Source organism: Polyodon spathula, chromosome 10, assembly GCF_017654505.1.
Source record: "Polyodon spathula isolate WHYD16114869_AA chromosome 10, ASM1765450v1, whole genome shotgun sequence".
NCBI lineage: Eukaryota > Metazoa > Chordata > Actinopteri > Acipenseriformes > Polyodontidae > Polyodon > Polyodon spathula.
In genome coordinates this window covers 38,175,519-38,201,148 of record NC_054543.1, presented here as the reverse complement: position 1 = coordinate 38,201,148, position 25,630 = coordinate 38,175,519, and the positions used below count along the sequence as shown (strand labels likewise).

The following is a 25,630-nucleotide window of genomic DNA, read 5'->3' as shown; positions in this document are numbered from 1 at the left end:
GTTTGTTGTACTGAATATAATCATGGGGATTGATCTCTGAGTCTGCTGTATGTCTATTTTTGTCTGTCGCTAGGATACCAGCTGATCAAATTTGCATATAACAATAATTAGATATTTTTTCCCTTATGTCCATAAATTGTGAATGCTTTGATATCCAGCATAGCTTTTGTTACTTTAGCTACTGTATAATGGATGGCTAAAGACCTAAGACAGACAGATTGCAACCTCCTGTACAATACAATTTGCTTTTAAGCACTCTTCATGAGGAGCATCCTAGCGGATTTTACAAAAAAAATAAATAAATAAATCCATTCTGAAAGACATCCGGTAATCTTTTTAATTAAATTACTAGATATTCCCTACGAGCAAAAACCTAAGTTGCACCTAAAAGCGTTTTTTAGGAAATGCCACATTGCTCTTACTAAACAGGTAATTCTTTTAAAAAGCTGATATCATTGCTATATAATGTGATCATTTAAACACCCTTTCATAATTTTGCAGTCCTCAGCTGCTCCCCTCATATTTGTGAAGACCTCAGTTGTATTGGCAAGCAATCAGTTTTGATTATACCACTTTGAAATGCAGTCACAGTGAGTAATGCACAGGGAAGCCCATGGAAGCTTCTCTCTATCTGGCATTGCAATTTTAGTCTACACTAGTTCTTTATCAAACAAATGTCAATGTGAAGGAGGCTTAGAATTTAAATAGGGAACTGTGATGACCTTCTGTTGATATTTACGCCCTTGACAAATCGATAAGAAAGTAAATAAACAACTATTAGTAGTGTTCTAAACCAGAAGAGCAACCTCAACAATGAGATCATTTTTTTTTAAAAGCAGCTGTGAGTATCCACAACGTACTATTACTGAAAACATAACACTATGTAACACAATTTTTGTTCCTGGGTAGTAAGTGTTATTTCCTAATTGCTTATGCCTCAAAAGTATAGAAAATGGCTATTATTCCCCACAAACTTTGCTTTTGTGACCAGGACAGTGATATTTTGAAATTTACCTATTTCCAATGAGAAAACGGGCGCTTTTGTGTCTTTTCGTTCACATAAAGTCAGAAAAAAACAACATATCAATCCAAATTAACACGTATTTATACTAAAGTAATACAAAAATGACTACAAAAGATTTAGAAGTGAGTAGTTTTTTGAGATTTACAATTATACTGTATTTACAATTATACTGTATTTACAGTATAATCTTAAATCTCAAAAAACTACTCACTTCTAAATCTTTTGTAGTCATTTTTGTATTACTTTAGTATAAATACATGTTAACTTGGATTGATATGTTGTTTTTTTCTGACTTTATGTGAACTGTCAAAAAAACATTTGTAATTGGCGAGGGTGATGAGCGATAGTGAAAACACTGACCATATTACGGTAAAATATACAATTTATATTTAATATAGCCCTTCATAAATGAATTAAGCCACACAAATGCAGGCACTGAGTCAGATATGTCACATTTTGTCCCCTCAGAGGCATGTTTAAAACAAAATTACATATTCATATATATTATTGATTTATGCATTCTTAGTATAAACAAGATATCTCATTACAGGCTTTTCATACTTATCTCAAGGGGCCCAGGAAAATGCACGTTATTTTTTAAACGAAATTCACAAATTATATATATATATATATATATATATATATATATATATATATATATATATATATATATATATATATATATATATATATATATATATATGTAAGATAGCAGGGAGGGGGTTGGGATTCCTCCCTGCTAAAACATGTGAGAATGCACTGTGGGTGAATGGGCTAAGGGTTTTTCTAATGGGTTAATTGTTTTTATTGTTTAGATAATCCCCTGCACCTGGTGCTAATTGTAAATTGGAGCCAGGTGCAGGGTATTTAAGAGAGCTGCTGAGTGGAGAGCCCGACTGTGTGTGTGTGTGTGTGTGTGTGTGTGTGTGTGTGTGTGTGTGTGTGTGTGTGTGTGTGTGTGTGTGTGTGTGTGTGTGTGTGTGTGTGTGTGAGTGAGAGTGAGAGTGAGAGTGAGAGTGTGAGAGTGTGAGTGAGTGTGTGTGTGTGTGTGTGTGTGTGTGTGTGTGAGAGAGAGTGTGAGTGTGTGTGAGTGTGTGAGAGTGAGATTGAGAGTGAGAGTGAGAGCAGTCGTTTGCAAGGTGAAACGTGAGTATGAGTTTTTGTGACAGGTAAATGGCTTAGCCGTCCTGTGGATTAGTTAGGGACCAGTTGGTGTTAGTCAACGCTCCGAGAGAGAGCTAGGTGTTTATTTCTGTTTGTTTAATTTTGTCTATGTTTATTAAAAAGTGCGTGCAAACGCCGTGAAAAACTCCATTCCAGTGTCTTGGGTCAGTTCTTAAAGGGGCAATGAACTGGGTGAGTGGCAGGATCGCTTACAATATATATATATATATATATATATATAGGAATTTCACAGTGTTACAAAACCACTCACGAGAGAATTCACATTTTCTATTTACATTATATTCTACCGATGTAAGTTGTCTAACATGAGTTATCATTGACAGTTATTCAGGAACTTCACCCAAAAACCAAGGCTGAAACAAGACTAGCTGCTGAGTCAACTCTTTAAAATGCACATTGTAACATTGGAACTCGAGCTGCTATTGACACAATCTTTAAAAATGTAAGAAACTTCTGCTGGAAACAAGTTGTGTGCAAAAAAAAAAAGAGTAACAAGCAGACAAAATACATTTTTCAAAAACAAATTCAGAAAAAGTTTCGAGTTTTGTAAATCTTTAAATCTTATGTTGACACATTAATTAAAATGATTGTGTACTTCCCATAACCTATTCTGCTGCCTCCAATTCCAAAAATATTAAACACAGGAGAAAGGTTAACTGCAAACCTGAAATGACAAAACCGAAGCGTTTATGTTTTTCTTTATACACACTGTACGTTTCTAGTAGTATGTAGAAATGTCATTGTACAGTATGAGGAATTCACCAGTCATGTAGCCGGTATTTGTTTGACCCCGTTGCCATAGTAACCAAATGCACGGAATGACGCTTGACCGTGTACAGCTATTGTAGCGCTGCTTCTGCATGATAAAAGTATGAAATTAACGGAGGAGGTGAAGAGTAGTGTAAAATACTGTAAGGAAAATAAAATGCATATTTTTCACGGTAGCCAGTCAAATACATGATTTCTGTGAAATTCGTGATTCGTCCTTGAATTTTCCATGGCCCTACTTTCTCTGTCTGAAGAACACACTCACACAAGCACATCTTTTTATAGCCCTGTCACATAATTTACGCAAAGTAATGGAACGATTAGTCTGCATATGTAATCAGGAGCACCTCAGGGGTCAATGAGATGCTAATGACCTCTCTGCATATTCCCTGGAGCTTCTTGCTGTGGAAGCGTACAGTTGCCCTTACGAATTTTTGCATACACATTTTTTGAGATGCACTGGGAATTTCCCTTTTGTACATATGTTGCAATTTTGCACATGTGCAAAACATTTTTGCGCACAGGCAACTTGATATTTGTGCATGCAGATGTGTATTTACAAAAAGCAGAGCAATGCAAGGGAACGAATGCTGATACCATTTGAGGATACTCACGGTGTTCAGATTTGGCAGGTGAAGTGTGGTTCAGTCTCTCTGAAGAGTCACTGGTTTCCTCATCCAGCACGTAATCGAAATTCAAAATGAACATCATCACCACCCCTTCCTGATTCTTCACTGGGATTATGTGAGTGTTGCACAGGAAAATGGATTCTAGAAGGAAAGAAATACTGGGTTAATAAAAGGTCTTGCCTGGATTCGGGTGATTGTGTCCACATGTTTTATTTTGGACACATCATGCTGGTATACTGTTGGGCTAACAAGGAACTTAGAAAACCAGTTAAAGGTAAATATTTGTACAGCCACAATAACTGACCTATATAGTCGTTTGAATGGATTTAATTTGTAAACCCAGATAAATGTGTTTTTCTAATATTGGATTTCATTAATGAATTGCCTGGGATGTATTACACATCTTTAGAGCATAAACAAAATATAATTAATTAAATACAATATATTAAAATAATCTCATAGACTATATATACAGTATAAACATTGATTCATCATAGATGATCCCAAGCTATAAAAAGTAAGAACGTTAAACATGTTAAACATTCTTTCTTTCTTTCTTTCTTTCTTTCTTTCTTTCTTTCTTTCTTTCTTTCTTTCTTTCTTTCTTTCTCAGTTTATAACACATACATTGAGTTTTAAGTGTCATATGCATGGAAAATAAGAGCTCACCCAACATGGCATGACCCACATGTTGAGAAAGTGAAGAAAATCGTATCTATTTTGATGACCTTATAACCTATTTCATATGGGGATGACCGAGACCCATAACAGTATTATCCAGGGCTTTCCAACAAAAATATAATAACTAACATAAGACATTGACGTAGAGTGACCTGTTGTATATTTTATTAGAGTAAACATTCATTACTTGTAGCAATATAACTGTTTGGGGGATTAACCCTGGGATTAGTTTTTCATTATGGTGATGCTATCCTTTTGAAACGCTAGCAGCTTTTGAAAAGTACCAGAAAAAAAATAAAATAAACTACTGTGATAAAAATATGGTATTTGACATTTTATGCATCTTTCTCATTGAACAGTAGCACACAGCCATAAGCATTTTTTGCTATTTGGAACTTTTTAAAAGCCACACTAATAATAGCAGTGCTATAAAAGGGAAAGTCATGAACATCAATTATATTTTTCACTTTCAAATATCTATTGTAATCAGAGGTAAATTTGTAAACCAAAAAAGGTACTGTTTCTTATAATTAATTAGGGATATAATTTTTGTTTATAGACCTAATGTACTGACCTTCAGCTCCCATCAGCTTGCATGTATACTTAAAATTCTCATCTGGATCAGTTTTTTTGCCTTATTGTTGGTGTCTGTAGCCGCATGCCAACCACTGCCTAACCATGTTTTAACATAATCTTCAATGTTTGAACAATACCAGTGGCTGATCTGATGAACAGGAGCGACAACACTGTTCTAGTCTTGGGGCATTTTGGTACTTGGGGTGTGAAAAACAAGTTGCACCCTAAAATATATTGTTACAGTACTGATTTGTCATTCAATTTGTGGACGAGGAAAGTGATTTTTATTGTACTTGCTATTTAGATAGAATTATTTTTTGCAATGATTTTTTGCTCCATATGGTTCCTCATTTGCAAACTGTATAAACGCCTGTCAGACAAAAAGGCACCAGAAATGGGATCCGGTGCGATCAGGCAAAATCAAAATCTCAATATATAATATCAATATATAATCAAATCTCAAACAGAGGAACTGCATCACAAAGTGAAATGATCTTAACCCAAAACATTTATTATAATTCTGAAAACCTATAGCACTGAAAATAGATTTTCTTTTCAAGAAACAAATTGTGAACCTGATATTCGCTACAATCAATTTTCAGTTAAAGTCAGTGTGGTAGCTGAAGCCTCTGCAAGTCAGTAGAGCAAGCCAACAAAGCAAAATAAATGCTCTAAAGATTGACAATACATCACAGGGTGTTCATCAATGAAATCGAATACTAGAAAAACACATTTAACATGGGTTACCAATTTAAAAAAATGTGCAAGAACCGATAACTATCAATTGACTGCAAGCTAAGTTATAGTAGAAACCAAAAAAAAAAAAAAAAAAGAAAGATTGCATGACTATCCTCACTAGATATGTTTAGAAGTCTTGTGTGACAGCAGAGCTATTTATAGAACACGGATTGACACAATCCCCAAAGGGCAACAAGGCTCCCTGCCTCTCTAAAATACATTACTGCTGGATTTATCAATGTTTAAAAAAATGTAGCTATTTTTTCAGCTATTTTCAATGCATGAAAGGGTTATGTTTGTCATGATGTGCCATTAATGTACAGTAACAAGCAATATAAATAAAGTGTTTCCAAAAGAGCTAGGCCCCTTAATATGGGAAACATATGGCAAGTACGTGAGGATATCAAGTACCTGCAAATCAATGCATTTGGGAAAGAACAATGTGGGTGGTACACTTTAAAAATGTTATGAAGTAAGGTCTTCTTTTTGTAGATAATGGCATTCAAATATGCCTTACCCTGCACCTTATTATCATTTGCCAGGTACTGTGAATTTCAAGGCTGCTTCACTTGTTAATGTGTTTAGCCACTTCTAAAATTAAATAAGGATTTGTTGTTTCGTCTGTTTTTTTCTATTAATATATATTTTATTGTTCTACGCATTGCATTTCCTCCAACACAATCCAACAACTGTTAGATACAATATTGGATTTCCTCTCAATGAACATCTGTCAAAGAGTCTTACCTAGGCCTTTTTATTAAAACACATCAACACTGAGTTCTCTACTGGACATATTTGACACAAACACGGTACTGGGGATAAACACAGCCATGTATTACCTTAATTAGTTTCATAAAAATAATGAACATTGCAATGCATCTTTGAATGTGTATTCTCAGGCATCTAGGAATGAGTAGCAAAACTGCAGGAGCATGACGGCAGCAGTCAGATTTCATCAGGATAATTACTTCATTTCCTTACATATGGTAAAATGCAAGAGATGAATGTTAAGTTACAACATTCCTAAAAGGCATGGTTTTAAAAGGCTGGTCGAGGTTTACCAAAGCCTTCCAACTGTTCTAATTAAATTTAATCATGCATGATGATACACACTGCGTGATGCTTCACTGATTATTTTCATTTAAATTTCCTTAAATAAAGTAAATATGACATTCTAATCAAACAATCAAAATATTGCTATTGTTTAAGCTCATTAATTAATCCCTTCATGTTCAAAGTTCATGAAAAGATGGTAGATAAAGGTGTAGATACAATAGAGAAAGCATGTGGATTGTCAGGGCAGGTGGATTTGAAGAACTGTAGATCATTAGATTCAAACTGAGGTACAGCACACAGTGTTTTTTTTTCTTTGTTTTGTTTTGTTTTTTTTTACCAGCAAGCAGCAGTAGCATTCCCCTCTATATCATTGTCTTTGAATTATCTGCATATTCTAAACTGATGAAAGCAATACAAGCAAAGAGCCGCGATTTCTCCAACAAAGGGAATGAGGGATACTATTACTTGCGCTTATTCAGTAAGCTGTAAAATAGATTTTACCAACAAAACCTTGATTAGTACTCTTTCAGTGTGACAGCTCTTCATCTACAATGACTCATTCTCAAACTGAGGGGGATTCCTTTTTCTAAGGAATTCAAGCCTACTTATTCAATGCATCTAGGTGATTGCATTACAGTGACCTCAGTTAAATTCACACAAGACTCCTTGTGTGTTACACCTATTCATTACAAATAAATGGCCATCAGCACCATTAGTTTTAGAGGAATTACACTCATGAAGAGAGTTATGTTTCCAACGGCATGCCTTTCTGCAATCAATAATTAAAGAAGCTTCTCAAATTTAACCAGGTCTCATCAGTCATAGTTTTCTTTGGCTTTAGTTAAATTATGCAATATTACATTTTAAGCACCAGGTTTTTATTGCTGAATAGCTGTTGCACATTTCCATGTAGGTGACATGATTGCTCCTTAGGTACTCCCTGAACAAAACTAAGGAATCCAGTGACAGCAGATAGTGGTCCTCCACCCTGGCTGTGTCTCAAGTCTATATGATTTGTTACCAAACGCTTTAAATATCTCGTTTTCGGTATGTTGTAAAAAAATGGTACATTAAGTTCACGGCTTTATCATTGTTATGACTAACAGGGTTTTAGGTGTTTCTGTATGATGCTTTAGTCAACAGTTTGATCTCATTTTTAGTTTCTCTGTTTCTTCTTATCCCATGATTCTATTGAAAATCTGTTGACATCATGTTCCAGGAAAATGCAAGAAAAAGGTAGATTTTAAATGATTCTGTTCGTAACAAGGGTCATTGCTGCACTTCTTCACTGTTTGTTGTCTGAATACATGTACTTGAGTAAAACAACTGTTTACAACTCACTGGAGTCACTTTGGATTCCAATTAACATGCAGTAATAACATTTACAAGAAAAACAAGTCAATAAAAATGTGTAGGATTTATAATGCAAATTAACTGCAAAATTTCAATTCATAACACCCCCCCCCCCCTCAAAAAAAATAAAAAATAAAAAATTCATTTTACAAAAGACATCTACGGAACCCTGAAAATTACATTCTTCTTCTTCTTCTTCTTCTTCTTCTTCTTCTTCTTCTTCTTCTTCTTCTTCTTCTTCTTCTTCTTCTTCTTCAATAAAAAAACTCAAAAAGCTAACCCTTAATTGTATTTTCCACATGATATAAATCTTTAGAAAAAAGAGGAACTATGGCCTTGCCTTTATCTTGCCAAATGTATTATTAATGAAGCATTCAATCAAATTACATTTTTTGTCTTTCATTTAGATCTTCTGTCATCTACACTCATTCGGTTCTGTGTTCCATCTAAAGTTTTAGGAATAAGCCTGGGAATAGGTGAAGCCTTAATAAGTAAACTCTTATTAAAGTCCACTGAAGGAAGCAGCTTCAAGTCAAGAAAAAGCAATTTTAGCAGATAAAAGATTTGTTTTTGTTGTTGTTGTTAATCCACATTTAATAAATCAGCCATAGTAAAATCCCTGAGGTCCCCCTCAAAATAACATTTCTAGTCTGTCTGATAGGAATTAATCAATAATACTTGCAGTGTTTTCAAGATTGGTTTCGGATTTCACCACAGATCATGTGTTATTCCCAGTGGGAGATGAAAATCTCCTGCAGTGAGGTGTAGTGGAGGATGTCTTACATATGTCACACAATGTTTGTACACAATCCACCACAATATATTTAGCTGCTTATGTAACTATAACGAAATGTGGAAGGACACCCACCCTAAACTGACAGTATCTGCATTTAGCTCATATGCTGACCTGTTTTTGCATGAGGTCTGATTGGTTTGGTTTGGCTAAATGCTGATGATTGTAAAGCTATTGTTAAAATCCTTACAATAAACTTATAGACATAAATACATCAAATAAACAGAAAAAGACTCGTACTCTTAGGTGTTTGTTTCAAACCTTGGTACACAAAGTGTCTGACTTGAATTACTGAATGTTTTGTTCACAGTGGCAGTATTGTGCAGATGTTGTAATTAAATATCCAATTTATTTAACAAGCTTGTGATTGAAGTTCCAAGGGCTAGCAGGAAGTCTACGTCTTTGTGGCCTCTAGTGTCAACTTGTGTAGTGTCAAGGGATTTGTGATTCATCCATGATTTTAAGTACAGTTGCTCATTAAGGACATGAAAAAAAATAATCAAATATGCCAGTGCCAATGAGAAGGCTTATCGCAGAAAGGCTTATTAAAGCCAGCAGCACAAACCAAAAAAGGAAAAAAAAGCATTTTTGTTTTTCTTCTTAAACCGCAACTTGTTCAGTGAAAAAAATGTTGAGAAGTTAAAAGAGCAAAATGGTGACTTCACTGTGAACAATGCAAGGCTGCAAGGAGGCATGGTGATTTTGCATCTTTTAAATACTGACTGGAATTGTTGTTGATTTGCTTTGTTCTTAATCACAGTTTCATTAATAATTAAACATCCTTCTCCTCGGTGTCATCTAAAAAGTATAAATACAGCAGTGAGAAGTTTGTTATATTGGCTCCCTTCTTGTATTGTATAATTAGAATGTCAATTGAGATTCACACATCAGCTTTATCTCACTTTCAGCAAATTATGCACCACTTTAGTCTGTAAGCTGTAGTGATAAAATATCTCCAGTTAACAGCATCAGACTTGATCGTTTAAACTAGAAGAAGCAATCACGCAGCTTTACCTTGGTCTTTCGTGTATGTCAAATTATCCTTTGGAGAATTAGTGTCATAAGTGCTAACATTCACATGCTTTTTTTTTATAGGCATCAGTCCACTGATGACCACTGTGATTTAATTGTGTGTACATGTTTGCAAATTTCTCTACACACATTACAGCCTGGGCTGAGATTACCTTGGTCCAAATTGACATTTCCTGAAAATGAGACGGGGCTTGGTGTCACATAACCCAGAAATAAAATGTTCTTGTGACATCACAAATTAATCTGTTTATTTGTATTACTACATTTTTAGTCTGACTTTATGAGTGAGTGTGGGTGTTCCAAAGCTATTTAATGTTTTTTGTACAGTATAAAAAGCAGGCTTGTAGTGATGTCACAAAACAACTTTGTCAAGCTCTGAATTGTTTAATCCGTCAACATTTTGTCTACTCCAGCTGTCCCTGAAGGTGACAATTCCATGTTAGTGTAATAAAATGAGAAGCAAATAACTAGAGTTTGTTTAAAATGGCAATTTATGTTTGTTTGGTTCTAGTTTTCTAATAGTACTCATACATTTTTAACTCAACGTGAGGACTTTGCTTTCTTTCCCTTTGGTACGGGTACAAGCATTGTAGTAAAAGAAAGGGAAGATTCTTATATAATACAAGTAACAGTTGGTTTCAGTAGTAATCCTGATAACAAAGTAAAACAGTTGGCCTTGTATACAGCTATGGCCAAAAGTTTTGCATCACCCTATACAATAATAATAATAAAAAAGGTTCATGAAGTCGAATGAAACCTGCTGAATGTTTCATTGACATATTGAATTATATACCGCTTTGCAGTTTTCCATATACTTAACAAAAAACTGACAAAAACTGTAAAAATGTGACATTTCAAAATCTAACATGAAATGCTGTACTACATTTATGGCTTTCGGTAGACTCTGGCGATATTATTTTGTAGTTTCATTGATTACATGATGTTAAGTGAAGGATCTAAATTATCTTTATATAGGTTTTTTTCTAAATTCTGTCTCAATCCTAGAATTCTAGGTGATGCAAAACTTTTGGCCATAGCCGTACATAAAATTAGCTGTACATATCTCCATAGAGATCAGTTCATGTTTCAAGGTGATGTAAATTTCATTAGATTCTATTTCCACTATTAATAATTAAAACAATGTAACTAAGCAAGTCATCCACAGATCCCTGTAATGCAAATGTTAAACAATTATTGCAAAGGTGTTTTAAGGTCATGCGCTCACATTTTTGAATGTCTTATATTATAACTTAGCTGATGTGTGTAGGGTGTCTCATTGTATATGACAGGCAGTTGCAAGGTAAAACTGTGAAGTTCAAACTTTGAGAACTGCTATTTAAACACAAAAAAGTGTAACTTTATCAAATCTGTAACATGTGCTTTTTAATATCTCTATACACACCAATGATAAAGAAATGTATTAAGTGTATTTAATTTTATATTGTTAATTTTTCAACATGATACATCTGCAAATTTAGTTTTCCACAGGGTACGATGAGAGCATTTTCAATACAATGTAATACCATGAATGATGTGAAAATGCTTGTTTATATAATGCAGCTCCTGTATAATACCTCTGGGACACTTTTTGCTGGTTTCACAGATCCTGATTCATACTAGTCCTGGACTACCCAATGTTAATTTAGGTAAGGAGGTGCTAATCTAAGTCTGTGAAACAGACAAGAATAACAAGAATACTTACAGTAGGTATTCAAGGTCAGCATTTAAGTCCTTTTCTATGATAAGCCTACAGTCGAATATTTAAGGAGAGCTAAATATAAGAGAGGATCACAGAAAGGGCACAATGCACACAGAGAGAGGTTGAAGCAGTCATTTTGTGCAGTGGTTCTTTATCATTGATTAATCTGTGTATCGGAAGAAAGCAACATAGATTTAGTTTTATCTACAAGCTGTTTCAGATGGATTGTGTTTCAGTATCAAAAGTGTTTTCTAAAACTGCACAAGTTGACTGCTAAAGCCCATGTGGAATTAATTTAAGATTTCCAAAGGATATTTCCTAAACTGTAGAAGCTTAATTGCTCTTCTTAGCCCAGGTGATGCCACTAGTAACACCCTGGAGATCGTCTTGACAGATGCACAAATGGTCACACAGTAATTAATGGGCAAAAATGCTGTACGTGACCAAGGAAATACAGCTTTCTTTTTAATACCCCACAGCTGTATCGAATTCTTTGGATTTACATTGATTTGGAGTGCTCATAATCAGCCAACCAACATCACAACATGACTTTGGATCAGTAAGACTTTTTAGATTACATATATTCAACTGAAAAAAAAAAAACAACCAAACAAAACAATGCTAACATTATCCTCTTGTCGATAAATAATAATTAACATAAACATTAATTTCTGGTGCAATGTAATAAAACAAACATTCAGTTACAGTACAAAAAAAATAAAAAATCACATGCCTTCCTCCAAAACATCATCTTTAAATCTAAAAATACAAACTGTATATAAAAACTGAAGAAAATATGTTAAGATAATTATGACCAAAGGAATCATGTTTTTAAACATCGACATTTGTCATGCAATTCAAGACTTGGAAATAGACTGGGGGAACAAGATGATGTAAAGGGAGTGAAAGCCAGCAGTAAAGGGCGTGGCATGTTCATATATTCTCCCAGGGTTTTCTTACTAAAGGACAGGGCAATTACATGCTCTGGACACTTGTGTGGGTGTGGGTGTAGTTCTTGCACGAATGGCTTTTGTGTTGAGCTGCGGCAAAGCACTGGTTAAAATCAGGAGAAATGACAGAAAAATAAGTACCCATGCAGACTTCAAACATAGCCTTTATGCAACCGGCCACAGATCTTTGATCCAGCCATGTTCCATTCTATTTCACTGTATTGCCCAAAATTTAAGCCTTAATTCTAACCTAAGACAATTATTATTGTGTAACAGAGCATTACCTTGTGGATTACATCTTTAATTACTTGTAACAGATGCCTGGTTAATATAAAGCCTGACCATCTTGTTTATAGGACTGTTGTCCCATCTTTCAAGACAATCAGATATGTCACACTGAGGGGTACTGACAGCACTGACAAGGTCACAAACCAGTGAATGTAACACCCACAGTCGCCTTTGAGGGAGATAATGAGGTCTCTCTCACTCTTTCTTTATCCTCTCTAGGCTGTGCTGCTTTCTCCTCTCTAATGCAGCTTTCATTTCTAATCATTATTGGGTCCACTCTGCATTTACATCTGACCTGAAATTGACTTGCATTGTGCTGGTATATAACTAAACTGCTGTAAATCTAGTCTAAATGCTCAGTCTCAATATGTTTATAAGAATATTGGGATTGCTATTATAAATCATATACAATATTTGTATTTATTTATTTATTTTTAGGTGAGGGGACCTAGAATGCATTTGAGTACAGATTCTACCCAACAGAAATACATTCTGCTGTGTAGTAGGATGTATCAAACAGCAGGGTAAAATTAGAACTGAAAGCTGCACCAGTCTCACAACTTAATATCACCTTTAATTTCTTCTCTCCTCTGCTGAATGACAAATTGAATGAAACCACTTTTAGCTGCCGAGTAGACTGCTGTTATACACAATGGCAGGCTATTACAGAGGGTCATTTGATAAATCCTGCACAGCAAGCTTCCATTTTCTCAAGTACACATTTACAATATTACATTTATTTATGCTTTCTTGGTTTAACTTGTGTAGGCTGCGCATTATCCCTCAATGTCATTAAAATATTACAGTACGCTATTACAATTTCTTGAGTCAAAATGTTGCATCAAATGTTTGATCCTTTTGGGATTTAAAACTGAATATAGGGTATATAATGTTTAATGTAAAAGAAAGATTTTGCTTGGAGCAATTTGTGTAGGTTAAATTCCCCTTTTATTTGGAGAAGAAAAACAAATAATGTCTCATTCCTGCAGGCCCTGAAAGCATGCTGTGTGCCAATGTGTTAGACCACAGTAGAATGTGATTCTATATTTGCTGCTGGGGTTCTGTTGCTATAGCGATGTTATGCTATACTGTAGAAATCTGCACACCACAAGACAGTACGAGTTGTGGACAAGGAAAGCTCACTGCAAGGAACATACTGCTCTGAAGAGCTTGTTAATAATCTCAGTACATCGATGTTGTTTTGTGACAATAAGGGAAAGATTTACTAGAGCAGGGTTTTTTTTTTCCATGGAAAAATCTGCTAAAATATGCTAATTTGCACTTGTTTATGCCTGCAAGATGCGTGAAATAACATTATCTATAAAACAAATACAAGTTTGGTCAATAATCACTGTAAAGCATTGTAATATGGGTAAACCGTGTGTGCTTAATTTTTATTTAAAAAAATAAATAAATGAAATGTGGTCCCTGAACACTTCTCCTGTAGGTCATTTACATTTAATAATAGTCATTCTATGTACTGTATGTCATTGATCCATGTATTCCTTTATTTTAAAATAGGAAAATACCAGATTTATTTCAAGAGAAATGTAAAAACAGCACTGGCATTTATGTATTATACAGTCCTACTGGTAAGATTATCTATGTTAAAAGAAACAACTGCAAGTGCACAATTCAAAAGAGTTCATATACTTTGCATTATTGTACTATTGAGTTTTACCACTGTTACACATATCAATTATTAGGTTACATAGGTCAAGAACAATATCAAAATAAATATGCCTGCAAAAGACACTGTATTGGAGGTTGTGTTTTTTTCTGGAGAACTAATGGGGTTTTCATTGTCTTGTGATACATCCTTGTACGTCTACAGTGCAGTTGAGTGGCTAATGGTTATGTTCTATATTTAGCAAGCACAGTAACGATGAACGTCACATGACCAAAATCAATATGGCTATTTAGAAGAAATGCAGCCACTTCTAACTGATTGATTATGTTAGATAACAGGCAATTACAAGGAAAATGTTAAGGCTACACATTATAGCAAACCATTTTAACAGTAATCTATAACTGGAGTCTGACATTTTGTCTGTTGTTTTCTGTTAACACTTCTGATACTACAGTACTTAAAATAATTATTCAAGTCATGTGGGGTCTATTCTAATCTAATACTACAGACATTATGTAAACTCAACAAATCGATTGATGATGGGTACATAAAGGGCCCTATTTTAATGATTATCAGTGATGGTATTTAGAATATTTAGGTCCACTGCTGTTCAGGGTGATTAAAAAGACTTATTTAAAAAATGTAAAGTGATTAGATGTGCGTCAGACCTTGTTTGTATATCATTTTCAATATGCATTCTCTTATTGCATGTATTTTAGTTTCAGGAGGGTATCATTTTACTAAATGATAAGTTAAGTGTTAATAAATCAGGTCTGACAATGTGAAGGTACTGCAAGCATGCTATTAACAGCTATTACGTTACTGGACATGCCATCAAAATACCCCAAACACAAACTATATTGCTTTTCATGTAGTACAATGCCTGAGATTGCTTTAAAATAAAATAGAATTGAAAACAATGTAATCTTTAAAGATTTAAACTCTAAAATAAAAAGAAAATAGGGAAGGAATCATAAAAAATGCATACATTCCTTTTAAGATCAATCATCCAGCCCTCATAGGAAACACCTACCTACAAACACTCCATGCACAGTTGGGAAGCTAGCTGTCTTTCACATCAATAGAAGGAACTGGTGTTTGAAACTTATGAGAAACACCATATTTCTGCCCTTTTATCCTGCTGCTTTAACTTCATTGCAGTCTTTCATTAACTCATTATTCTAAATTATACTGAATCATGTATAAGTTACAAACATGGTATCAGCTTTCTATGAATAAAGATGGTGGTGGAGCTGGTGAGGGGGAGGGGGTGATTAATGAGTATTGCAACTATCAGGAATTGCATTTTTTCATCCACATTGCAACCTATCCTCCAGTGGTTTAAGTATTCTGTCTTTACAAACCACAGATTACATTACACATTCAAATCCTAACTGGTTGTGATTAATCTATAAATTACATTTCTAGCCAAGGACACAAAACATCATAAGGTATTTGACTGGGAAACTTCCATGAATCAAATGTCAACTCACTCTACAATAAGCTGCGAAAAGCTTTGAGTTCTCACAAAGCCAATACCGCCAGCTAACCTAAATTCAGTTAAGCGAGACTGTGATAGCCAGTGGAGCTGCAGATAGGATAATATCAATCTAACACAGAACAGGGTGTTCTAAGGCAGTGTGAAATGAGCTATACCAATATAGCATTAAAGAAGAATTCTGCGTTTCGACGACTACTATATGTGGGAAGCACTTCATTCTTCTACACTACACCATAAAGAGCAGCTTAAAAACTAATAAAGAAAGATGCAGCAAATATCTTTCTTATTCCTAAGGATTTACAAAAAGCCTAGTGTTTAAAAAAAAATACACATACTGTACATACATACATATTCTATACAAATGTATTGTTAAAACGCCATTAAGCACACTGTTTTCTCCAACTTCAATGGATCTCACTATGATAACAATGCTAACTATTATGATTGAAGAAATCAGGTACAGGTCACAGTGATGCTCACTTACAACAAATCAATAATACACATGGATGAAAAGTGCATTCCTTATTTGAAATGTATATAGATTCATAAATAATGCATTGAAGATGATACTATAAACATGGACAAACACACCAAATTCTTAGGAGTTTCACTCAATCATGGCACATGATTACTGCTACGTTTACATCATCCTCATGCTTATGCATTTATTTGAGGACACTAGCACTGTTGAATGGTAGCCTATGTAAACACATGGTAAAGTTATGTAAAGTACTTATAAAATGATGCAATCATACAAATGCAGAGGTCTGAAGTAAATTCAAATGAATCCTGCATAGCTACACATTAGGCTGCTTCATTACCCCTCCTAGACGCAACAGTAAATATATACCTTAAATTTTTGGACAAACACATTAGTAATGTGCAATATGCATGTGAAACTCAGAGTGCCTAACACATTTGTTACCCAGACGAGGTTAACCTGTCAAAAAGGAGCTGTTGTTTAAATCAAACTAAGTGTATCAAATGCTGTAATATTATTTTACACTATTGTACTGACACTAAAATGTGTAAAATCAAAGGTAACTGAATTTGGAGAATAAATGGAATTAACTGAGATTTAAAAATGCACACGAGTAAGTGAGAAGATGCAAACAATAATGGATTTTTTCGGAAGTGACTGTCATGGGGCTTAACTTAATGAACATTGAAAACAATTAAATGAATACCATCATTCTAGCTTACACACTCAGTGCTATCTGCTGCCACTGGTAACTTCTTTGAGGCTTGTATTTATATTCATCTTGTTTTCACCCCTTTGCACTAATCCATATTAAGCTTAATGGCATTTTCTCGTTGAATAACATCTAATGTTTAATTGAAAATAAAATAGAATAATCTTGGAAACAATCCTACTCAGTACTTACTGGATAGGGGAAATGGAAATACTAATATTTAAAAGGTTTAAATTAAGTTCACAAATAAATAACTGCATGAACCTTTTAGACCCGTTATATTTGGATTATGACTTACTTACACTCTTTTAGCAAAAACATTTCTGGGTGCTAAGAACTAGAATCTGATTGGCCTTGGCTCGTCTACCAAGATTTGACAGGTTCAGTAACTTTTTAAAGATAGTATTTACCTACATTTTTATTATTGTTTGTGCTGTGCGATCTCTCTCTCTCACTCCCCCCCCCCCCCCCCCCTCCTGTTATGCAACCCTAATTTAATTGTTCTGTCAGTGAAGGCCATTGTTTGATGAGGCTTCTTTTTACAGGCATGCTGGTTATTTGATACTTGCCGTTGAAAACTTTCCCCATATAACATCAGCAATGAACAGATATGTAATAGACGCCAATGTTGTAATCTCATAAATTAACACATTATTATGTGTATGTTAATTTAAACCGTACCAATAAATAGTCTTTCTATTACAAAGGCGTTGTAATTGGATGCCTAATGGAGAACTAGGCACCATATTAACCTGCTATTGTTGTTATAATACAATCCTTCATAAGGATTGGCACCTTGCAGGTTTTTTTTTTTTTAAAGTTCCAATTCACAAAATGTATTTAATAAGATACAGTCAGCGTTGCTTTATCGGGATGCCTCAGGAGAATATCTAGAATAAACGGCTGTCCCAATTAAACGAGAGGAAGTTGAGACAACCTATTTGAGACAAATTATTGAAAATAAAAATAATGAAATCACATCACATTATGATTAAATGTTAAATAAACATAATTTAAAATATGAGTCAACGCTTTTTTATTCCTAACCAAAATCAACTTTCTTTGCAACTCAGTCTGAGAAACCATAGGAGACTCCTCCCTCTTCAAGATCAACGTTTATGCAATTTCCACACGTCACAGCGTGATCACGAACTCACTGCACTCACTGCACAGAGTGATGTGAAACTGTCTTGCTCTGAAAAGTGATCTCCGTTCGTAATTTCAAAATACTGTATCCCACTTAAACAAAGTAACGTCCCAAGTAGATGGCAAAAACAGCATTGGGAAGAACTGTCTCCCAGAGTTGTATCCCATTTAAGCAGCAATCCGATTATCAGTATCCCGATTAGACAGCACCGACTGTACCCTGCACTGCACTTATCCTGTTGAATATCTGAAAATGAAATCCAATTAATGTACATTATGACTATTGTCTCTTTGTGCTTTGTGCTGAGTTGACACACATCGAACACTAAGTGCAGAATTTGGTGGCCATAAAAGGTAATCAAGGATATTACACACAAAACTAATCCAGCGCGTCAGGGTGCTCCAACATCATTGTACAACTACCGCTACAACCGTGTCATGAGCTGGCACCTCAGACCATTGAATTGAATGGAAAGGTAAGGGTTGGACATGAACCACAAACCATACAGTTCAAAGACAAGTTACTTTCCATTCAACTAAAGCGCACGCTCAGTAGTCGAGGGATATATACGGGTCTATATACAGTACACATGCTAATGTCAGCATTATTAACGGATCAGCCACTAGAGATTCATTACAGCTGCTACAACAAAATATTATGTATAGATTAACTTAAATCCATTTTCTAACTTATTAGTATTAGCAGCACTATCACTGGTCCTGTTTTTATTGTATTTCAGGTATTTCAGGTTTTTATTCAAACAAGGGAGATGGCCGTCTTTAAGCTAGTTATAGCTGTTATGGCACAAAATTTTAGACACTGTTTAACAATTCTGGGATTGCTATGAGTCATCTTTGATTCAACACACAGCTGGTGAGTTCTGAATGGCCATTGGTGAATAGCTTTGGCTCCAATCTGTTTGTTTGCCAGGTCAATTAGACAGTTGGAACACCTTGCCTTTACATACAGAGAACTACGTCATTGCTATTTAATTCAATGTGCATTTGTTCTTCTGTTTATATAATGCAGGAGTTCTGATGTTCCAGTACTGCACTTAATTATTTTACCTAGAATTGTATTTCCTAGGAGACTCATTGTTGCTTGTGCATTGTCTTTACTTCCTCAGTACTGTGGCCTTTCCCCTCTGCGGGTCGCACCTGCTCTACAGTATAAGTGAGTATACCTATAACCTCTTTCTCAGTCTGTTTAAATCAGTCTGATATATGCAAGTCATTATAAATCATTATCTTCCTCTCAGCCAGTCAAAATGCCAGACTCTGTAACATAAATAAGCTTGCACTCTTAAGCTCTGTAAAGCATTTTAGTTTTTATTCTTAGAGGGAGGTTCAACTTACTAGAAGACCTTTGTTTTCACTTGTCTACCTTGAAGGATGATTTATTTTTTCAAAGACAATTGTGATAAATAAAATGCTTACTGGAATCCTTAGAGAGGTTCTTCAGAAAGGCTTTCCACGTCAATAAAACCGCAGTAGGCATGTATTCACAGCTGCTGCTCTAAGAGGTATTCACAGCTGTGGAGTATGTGTGCATCTGAACTGGTATGGGTTAAGTGACCTGGTAACTTTTTAAAATAATGATTGCAAATTCATATGCATGCATATGATATGCAGAATTCCAGCTGAATAACACAGGAATAACACCTGCATATCATATGCCCGTCCTAAAGTAATACATTTTGAATTCAGCCCCATTATCATGTGGATTTAATTACCTGTATTAATTCTAGATTTCTTGATCATATGTACCTGTATATTGATCATATGTACCTGTATAAGGCATGCATTATGCATGAATAACATTTCTCACAATCCCAGAATGCATGCCTTATATATATGATCAACATCATTTGTTACAAAGAAACATGGAATGAACACATGTAATTCCTGTGGAATTCATTATGAATTTGCAGCCATTATGTTAAAGTGCTACCAAAAGTAGGGCTGTATAGATATTAACAGAAACTCTTACCATCTTTGCGGTGATATGTTATTTCCACTTTTCTTTCATCCGAGCCAAGCAGTGCCTGGGCAACTTGGGCAATGTCATATCTTTTGGTGTGTGGACCATGAAGAAAGTCACAGGTACATGGCTTCTGCATGACATCAGGTCTTGAAAAGCCAGTCATTTCACAAAATCCATCATTGCAGTAGATGATCGCACAGTTCTGCACTCTGGCATTGGCAATTATGAATTTTTTATCTGCAAGTAAAGCCGACATTTTATAAATATCATAATTCTAATCTTATATAAACAAGATATAAATGCAGACTACATCTGTAAACACACATAAAGAAAAAAAAAAGGATTTTAATGCACAATTCCAATTGGTTAAATAGATACATGTTTAATATCACTTCAATGTTTATTGATTTAATTAAGGACTATATATATATAGTATGGACACATTAAATTGGTATTATATTGAGTTACATTTGTTTGAAATGACACTGCTGATACAGTGTACATTAAATAACAGGCAGATTATTACAGTATCCCAACACAGCTTAAAAGATGGCATTGTATGAACGTTAACTGAACAAATACACTCACATTGAACTATTGTATTGTCAATAAACATAGAGATACGTACATGAACTTAGATGATAATTGTATTACATTTCCACTCATTTCAACCTCGCAAAAATAGTTGTTTACAATTCTAAGATGTGGCCATATGTGCGAATTGAAATGAGTTTGTTTCATAATATAGAAAGGATATGACACCATCTATTTTAAATTTGATCTAAAACGTAAAGTTCACATGCAAATGATACAAGATTCAACCTTTTTACAGCTTTTGCAGACTGCACATTGTCTTCATAGTATGTAACACACATCGCAATCGCAATTTCCATTGAGAATCATCACATTATAAACTGAGTTCAACTGACCACCGATTATAAACAATGCAGCATAACACTTATGACATATCTTATTTAAAAGCGTTGCTGCATCTGTCAAGTTGCAGAAAACTAAACACTGAAAGCAATGTACAATGTATTCAAAAACTCGTAGTCATTAACATTTTGTTTGGAAAAGTATAATATATTTATGTTTTGAAATCATTACTCTCTCTATATATATATATATATATATATATATATATATATATATATTATATATATATATATATATATATATATATATGTATGTGTCCATTATACTATTTAAATTAGACTCCCAACGTTGATACTTATTAGTTGAGTCTTCTTTGGGGTATCAAAAACAGTGAACAGCTGATCAGTAATAAAACTGAAATTTATTAAATACATTTGATTCAAATGACTTACTTTGCCCTTCAAATTTTCGTATTATAATGCCCAGAAATGTGTTTTGTGGAGCAACATGACCTCTACGAACCGGCATGATTGAGCAGATCTTCAAATCGCTTAACTTCTAGTGCAAACGAGCTCTTTGATAGATATCAGTTCTTAAGTTACAGTCGTAGCTTGGTGATGTCTGACTTTGTCACAAACCATCCTCATTTGGGTGAAAGAAATATTCTCACTTTTCAGCACCCTTCCTTTTCTTTTTTATTTACAAAACCTTTCTGCTGAGTGCATATCCGCGTCCTTCAGGAACACCGAGTCGACACTGAGTAAAGAAATAAAAAATGGTAGAATCTGGCTTTCTTATGCGAAACATTGCAAATTGAACTGAAAATGGATGCGATCTTGCTGTTCTCTAAAGCAGTGTGATGATTGGGAATGGAAGACTGAAGCTGATCTGCAAGGGGGAGTGACGTTACACCTCAGGGTTTACTGCACAACGCGCATCTCCGGGTACTCAGGCGTGTGTCAGCTAGACCTTGTGAAATCAAAACAAGAAAAGTAATACTGTACAATATACTTGGATAGCCCCTGTGCTGTGTCCCCGTGTTGAGTAGGGATTTAAATTATCTACGGTATATTAATTGTTTTCAAGCACTTTGTATGGACGAACTTCTAAAATTCCGTAACATTACCACAGGAGAGGAGATGCCGTTATAGGATCAATTCTTCTGCGTGTTCAACTATTATTATTATTATTTATTATTATTATTATTATTATTTGAAAAAAACAAAACAAAACAATACAAAGTCTAAATCAGCCTGGAAAATAAAAAAGGAGGTTACTCTTGCAAACTGGTGCAGGATATTCTAGGTATTTAACACGGTGTACAATATTTAAACTGACATGATTGTCCTGAGATTCCATATTGGTGCTGCTTAGAGACTTGTCCAAGGTACTGAAAACAAGTGGCTAAAACTTAAATGACTTTTTGCACAAATTGGCATTGTTATTAATAATGTTTAACCCACGTCATAGCCACTTGAAAAACAACAACAACAAAAAAACAAACAAACAAACAAAAAAACACCTAATAAATCGTTAATTTCCAGAGTTACGCAAAAGTTGAAAGAGGAATGCACAGAATAGACAGATGACATTTTGACCACATGAAAACAAGATTTCTGATACCCGTCTGCTACACACAAAGCACAGAACAAAACAAAGCAGACATGCTTTTCTCCAGATACAGTACACCGCATTTCAAACGACAAATGTGACAGAAACAAACAGGGCATCGTTGCAGAAGCCGAGAAGGGCAAATATGAAAAATGCTATTTGGCAAAATACTTAAAAAAACAAACACACATAAAACTGTATTTCTACACTTGGCTACACATAGAAGCGTACTACAGAGTATTAGATTACTACATTTATACTATGTTGCATGGTTGTTGTAGCTCTAAAAATGTTTCGACAGTCGTTTAAGGGAGATCATGATTAATGTGACCTAATTCTGAGAAGATTTCAAGATGTATACCGTTCTGGGAGCTTTTTCAGTCAATTTAGGTTCTGAAAAATGAATGTTATTCATGCTGGTGCAAACAGTGAATGGAGAAATACAGTGTAGGCTATTTCATTCTGTGTGGTTTTAAAATAATTCAAAATGAAAACAAATATTTATTAACCCCACTCAATATCTAATTTATTATTACTGTTAGGTGTGTTATGATTAATCGTATAATGACAGGCTCATGAAGGCAGAAACCACTGTATAAACATCTGCGGCCAGGGCAGCTGGTCAAAGCAGAACTTTTTTTTAATATCATTTATTAAAAACCTCACATCAAGTAGACAGTTTTTTTTTTTATAAAACTAAAAATATATAATATATAATAATTATATATATATAGTATATAGTATATATTTCATATTATATATATATATATATTATATATATTATATTATATATATACCAAAAACAATGTTACGGTAGCATATGTATTTCTAGTACAGTTGGGTTTTCTTCCTGGGTATCATGTGGTTGTTTTCCATGTTTTACTCTTCCACGTTTTAGGAACAGTATGTCTTCTGACACAGCTGAATACCCTAATTTTGTTTAGCTTTAAAGAGCATTCATATACTCGAAAGATATACAAACAAGCCCTAGGAAACTCAGTGTAATTACTAGGTTATATATGCTGTATACTGTAGGAAACCATACAGTGACATCTTATGTGTAATACAAAAAAACAGTATACAAAACAATACTAAAAGCAGCACTGTCCCTCAATCATGATCAGTTGTATACTAAGCAATCATTCTCTGGTGTTTGTTCATATTTATTCATAGTTCCTTGCAAGGTATCAGAAAGTAAACTTCTGTGAAAGTCTGCTATGTTTAATTTGCTGTGATGTACACAATGTCCACCTTCTTGAAACCTGCTTGCACCTATGAGATCAGCACTGCTCCTGTGGTTTACGTTATACTTTCATTGCTCTTTTTCATTCCTCTTTTTCATTCCTCTTTTTTCCTCATTCCTCACTGGGCTCATTAGAACCCCGCCCCCAATTTGCATTGGAGCCTCCCATCATTTGCATAAGCAAACCAGACTGGATTCTTTGACTTCCCTGGAAGGACAAATACCATCTTGTGTGTATTTGACCATTGTTGGCGGCCAAGTACAACCCACAATTCTCAGTCTACCCTGATGAACAGGGCATATTTTAATGCAATTATTCATGACCACAATCCGCTGTTTACAGTACTTGATTGACCCAGTTGTGGGCTGCACTTCTGGAGAAATGGGCCACAATCCCAAAAGACACCTTCAAACATCTCGTGGATTCTGTGCTACACCAACTCCAGACTGTCATTGCGGAAAAAATGTAAAAGTTAGTGTAGGTACTGATCATTTTTGGTAATGCAAACCCTGCAGCTGTTTACAGTTTACAGTTTGCAGCTTGCTAAAGCAACTGAAGATCACGTTAAACATATGAGACCATCATAAATAAGTACAATTACATCAGCTGAGTGTGTTGAATTATCATTAAAGTGTTCAACCATAAGGGGTTGTGATCATTTTTTTTTTTATTTGCCTCATTTGGGAGATGATTATACAACCAGGCAGTTGTTTAGTAATATAAATTAGAAATGTAGCCTAATGCAGTTAATGTGTTATTAGTGGGTTCTGAGAAAATACACTGATAAAATAAAAGGGTGCTCTTTCTCAATAAGGCATTTTCCAAACAGTTTTTGAGGCCTCACAATTGGTTCAAACTATGGTTTCATTCAAAGGTTATTGGAATTTGTTATCATAACACATAAGATATTCTCAATGCACATGCAAGCAGCAGACAACCAGTAGGGCGTTGATGCAAACAGTGGATGACGTTATGATAGCTGTATTAGAATAAAAATAGAGGAAAGCAACTGGAGATTAGAAAAAGACACTAAAAGAAAATGGAGGGAGTAGGAGGAGAACATCTCAGGCAATAAATAATCTCACAGGTTAGCATACCTAAGATGCTTCCATAGCTGCAGGTCTTTGCTATTGAAAGGTATGAACTATTTATTTGTTTAACAATGGGAATTGTCTTATATGCAAATTACATCTTTCTTTTGTTCTAATTTCTTAAAATTTGTACACGTTCCCAATTTACCAAACCAAGACTGGCTTGACGTGGTTTAATGTGTTATTGCAGGGGCGGCCAGAGTTGTCCCTGTCCTCATCTTTGTTTCAACGCTGTATAAATGGTTTACTTGAACCAATTAAATCTTCACCCAGACCCTGAAATAGTTAATTCTATCAAGTTACCTGTTAACCCTAAAGTGGAATGGCCCTCCAGGACTGTGATTTTGGACACCCTGTGTTATTGCATGCTCTTGCTAGCTTTTTAATTGTGTAATTATAATTTTTTAATGTCAAGCCATTTCATTATTTAGTGGTAATCACAAGCTATATAATAATATGTTTGACTAGCTTGTAGATTTTGTTCTGTTTGTTTTGGTATATGAATAGTTTTCATCATTATTTCATCATTATTTAGCTGACTTCAATATACTTCTAAGCACTACTTGTTCACCACTGCAATTA

At 34.6% G+C, this 25,630-nt stretch overlaps 1 protein-coding gene across 5 annotated transcripts in view; it reads right to left on the bottom strand.

Annotated features, from left to right (window-relative positions):
• Positions 1 to 21,931, bottom strand: part of LOC121322261 (potassium voltage-gated channel subfamily H member 7) — a 41,137-nt gene extending 19,206 nt beyond the window's left edge. For all 5 annotated transcript variants that reach the window (XM_041261958.1, XM_041261960.1, XM_041261959.1 and 2 more), the window contains exons 1-3: positions 21,555 to 21,931; positions 20,233 to 20,463; positions 3,592 to 3,747 (exon numbers count right to left, since the gene is read on the bottom strand). In XM_041261958.1, the coding sequence (XP_041117892.1) occupies positions 3,592 to 3,747; positions 20,233 to 20,463; positions 21,555 to 21,630 (463 nt within the window). In that variant the 5' untranslated portion in view covers positions 21,631 to 21,931. The remainder of the gene's footprint in view (positions 1 to 3,591; positions 3,748 to 20,232; positions 20,464 to 21,554) is intronic.
• Positions 21,932 to 25,630: the final 3,699 nt, after the last annotated feature.